Genomic DNA, 3,263 nt, shown 5'->3' with positions numbered 1-3,263 from the left:
ATTTAGCGATAGACTTGTTTTCTCCAAGAGGATGGATAAACAGCCCCCCAGGGTTTCCCGAAGTTAGACGCAAGGCACTGGAGATCGTTTTGTTATGGAATCGATTCCAGTGCAGAACTTTGTCCGCCAGCAACCATTGTGGTGGAGCACGAACATCGCTTCTTCCTTCAAGATGTCGAGTTTTCCAACCGCCTTCTCCATGTGCACCCTAGCCGAGCGCGGAGAAGGAGCGTAGTTGTTGCGTTACCCTTCACGACCAAGGGATGCAGTTATCTTCCTGATCAGTCACCGACACACTCTGCTGATAGGATCCGCGGGCACCGCCAAGGCCACCGTTGCCCTAATCGCCAAATAGGTTTTTAGGGTTTTGGGGGGAAAAGTCAATTTGTGGGGATCATCTTCCTTGTCCATAATCTACCATTGTCGAAATTTTGGTCGTAATCAGGGGAATACATGTACAAGTACAAGAAACGCGTATACCAGCCAGTATATACAACACAAAGTAAAACTAGACAGGCATGCATGCGCGCGCAGATCGCCAGATTCAAACATCTCCCACAAACAAAGCTCGCCCGCACGCGCTCCACTCGATCGTGCATGCATGCATGGTGACAAACAACTCAGGATGCATGCACCCCGGCGCTGCCCCCTCCCCCTTCCGATGGATACCTAACGGGCTACGGCATGCGCGCTCGCAACCCCCCTCATCCGAAGAAGTCGTACTTGACCGGCGTGCCGGTCGGGTCGATCCACGGCTGGGGGTGGATGAAGTTCCCCAGGGTGAACTTGTTGGCTTCGTCCTTGCTGATCACCTTCTTGTACCCTGCCCAGTTGACGCGCCCCACCGTGTCGGCGCCCGGCCCCTTGTTGCCGAACTCGGCGTAGTAGAGCGTCTTGAGCCCGAATTCGCCGTTCCACGGCAGGTACCCGGCCTTGTCGATGAGCGCCGGGAGGTCCGATTCCATGAAAATGGTGCGCGAGCACTCGCGCCACGGGCGGGCGAGGTAGTTCTTGATGGGCGGGCGGCCGGGCGCCGTGAGCGCGGGCTCGCCGACGATCTGGCACTTCTGCAGCACGAACCCCGTGGCCTCCCGGGCGTCGGCGCGGCCATGCGCCGTGACGATGTTCTGCTGGTTGTCCAACGGGCGGCGGAGCGTGATGATGCAGTTCTGGAACACGGCCGCCGCGTCGCCGAAGATGAAGTCAATGGTGCCGGAGATGTCGCAGTTGCGGTAGAACTGCGCCTTGGAGTGCGCGTACAGCGTGTCCTGGAACCCGTCCATCTTGCAGTTGAGGAAGATGGACTTGTCCGCCAGCACCAGCAGCGCCACCGCCTGGTGCTTCGCCGCGCCCGCCGTGTTCTCGAACCCCACCCCGATCGCCATGAACCCGTCGCCTTGCGCGGCTACAGTAACGGATTAGTCAGCAACGTGCACGTGCCCGTCGACAACGAATTAGTAATGAACAAGTGGGCGCTGAGTGACGGCCGCGTCTCTTACTGAAGGTTGCCGACTTGAAGGTCGTGATCCCGTCCACGAAGTTCTTTTTGCCGGTGATGATCGTCGTCTTGGAACCGTCGCCGGTCAAGGTCACGTTCGGCATCTGGCTTGTGATCGTAACATACTCGTCGTACACACCCGCCTTCAGTTGGATGACATATCTAGGATGCACGGAACGAGTTCATACATCTAGATGAACGTTGTTTTCAGACGGACATGCAATCATGCATGCATGTATATGTACGTACCTTCCATCATATTTCTTTGGCATGGCAATGAGCGCCTCATTGATGGTCTTAAACTGGCCGCTGCCGTCCTTGGCCACCACCACGTTTGGCTTGACCTCGGCCTTGAACCCGCCGCCCTTGAGAACCCTCCGCTCGCTTTCGGGCACCCACTCCGGGATGCCATCCTTCCCTAGCGCCGGCTCGGCTCGCCGTGGCGCCGCTCCCTTCTCCTCGACGAGCAGCCGGCGTTGCGGGAGCTTGAGGCCGGCGAGGAACGTCGCCGCCTTCTCGATGAACGCCAGCGCGTTACTGGTCAGCTCCTTCCCCTTGAGGAACATCAACTTCACCTTGTCCTTGAACTCGCCGTCGGGGAAGCCGTCGATGCACGTCTCCTGGTGCGTGATCACCGCGCTCAGCCAGATGCTCAATTGGTACCCCTGCTTGGTGATGCTGTCATTGGCGTCCATGCTAGCGAGCGTGCGGTTGAGCTCCTCCTTGGCGTAACCGAAGAACTCCTTGCAGTCGGCAATGGCGCCCTTCACGAGGAGGTCGTTGGTCAGGATCAGTTCTGCGCGGTCGAACGCCTCCGACAACGCTTCGCCGATCACCCTGACGGCCAAGCGGAGGACGCCCAGGGGCGACGACTCGTTCGCTTTCGCGCACCTCGTCAGGCTCTCCTCGCACACGCCCTGGTAGTCCACCTGCTTGCACATCATCGTAATGGTCTTCTTCACGGCCTTGAGGTCTCCTCCTCCGTCCTCGCCGCCGCCGCCATCGGACTTTCCCTTTGAGCCCTTCTTGCTGGATGACCCGTCCTTTTCTTCCTTCTGCTTCCCGTTCAACGTGACGACGATGCCGCAAACAATGAGTATAATGGCGATGGTCCCTACGGCGATCATGATGCGCTTTTTCACCTGCCGCGCCTTCTCGGCTTTGCGGCGCTCGGTGAGCGGGCCGAAGTCGCCGAACGCCGACCCCGACGATATGGTCGGTCGACCGGTTTATTGCCCCCCTTATGCTGTTGTTGTTGCTGCTGCAACAAACCTTTTCTCCTTTATTTGCTGCTTCTTTTCCTCTCTCTCGCTCTCTGCCTTACACCGGACATGGCAGAGAGGATTGGAGAAAGGGGGCGGAGGGCAAGGGGGGAGGAGGGTTTATTTGGGCACAGTTAAATTCCAGGGAAAGAAGGGCCGGGAGACGTTTGTGGAGGCTATGTTTGGCTCTTCCAATGATCCTTGATTAGTACTAGTAGTCCCGCCACGCAACAATGGCCGCTAGCATTTGTCTTGTCCCCATCCCAAGTTTCTTGTGCCTCTTTTTTCTCGTTTTCTTTTCTCTTCTTTTTGGGTTTTCATTCGGTTTTCCCTGATTAGCCAAGAATGTTAGGTTTTCAGGTCCGGTTTTTCTTCTAAACTGGACCAACTCTCTTCTTCTTAATGAAATGCAGGAACCCCCTGCCCCTCTCGAGGTATTCTCGAAAAAAACATTGGCCGCTAGCTTGCCTCTCCTAATTGACACACATTGTTCACCACTTATT

General features: G+C 56.9%; 1 protein-coding gene across 1 annotated transcript; it reads right to left on the bottom strand.

Moving 5' to 3' along the window:
• Window positions 1-404: 404 nt before the first annotated feature.
• LOC119297374 (pectinesterase-like) lies at window positions 405-2,855 on the bottom strand. The gene is made up of 3 exons (XM_037575186.1): window positions 1,748-2,855; window positions 1,500-1,660; window positions 405-1,405 (listed from the first exon to the last, which is right to left on the bottom strand). The coding sequence occupies exons 1-3, from the start codon at window positions 2,623-2,625 to the stop codon at window positions 705-707; spliced, it is 1,740 nt and encodes a 579-aa protein (XP_037431083.1). The 5' UTR covers window positions 2,626-2,855; the 3' UTR covers window positions 405-704.
• Between the last annotated feature and the right edge of the window lie 408 nt (window positions 2,856-3,263).

Source organism: Triticum dicoccoides, chromosome 5A, assembly GCF_002162155.2.
Source record: "Triticum dicoccoides isolate Atlit2015 ecotype Zavitan chromosome 5A, WEW_v2.0, whole genome shotgun sequence".
In the NCBI taxonomy this organism is placed as follows: domain Eukaryota; kingdom Viridiplantae; phylum Streptophyta; class Magnoliopsida; order Poales; family Poaceae; genus Triticum; species Triticum dicoccoides.
This window is presented reverse-complemented; position numbering and strand designations above follow the sequence as displayed.

What these genes read in the sequence shown, in the direction of transcription:
- LOC119297374 (XM_037575186.1), bottom strand. Translation starts at nt 2,625, where the DNA reads ATGATCGCCGTAGGGACCATCGCCATTATACTCATTGTTTGCGGCATC. An exon ending in CCAAAGAAATATGATGGAAG is followed by an intron (nt 1,661 to 1,747) that starts GTACGTACATAT and finishes CGTGCATCCTAG; the next exon opens with ATATGTCATCCAACTGAAGG. An exon ending in CTTCAAGTCGGCAACCTTCA is followed by an intron (nt 1,406 to 1,499) that starts GTAAGAGACGCG and finishes CCGTTACTGTAG; the next exon opens with CCGCGCAAGGCGACGGGTTC.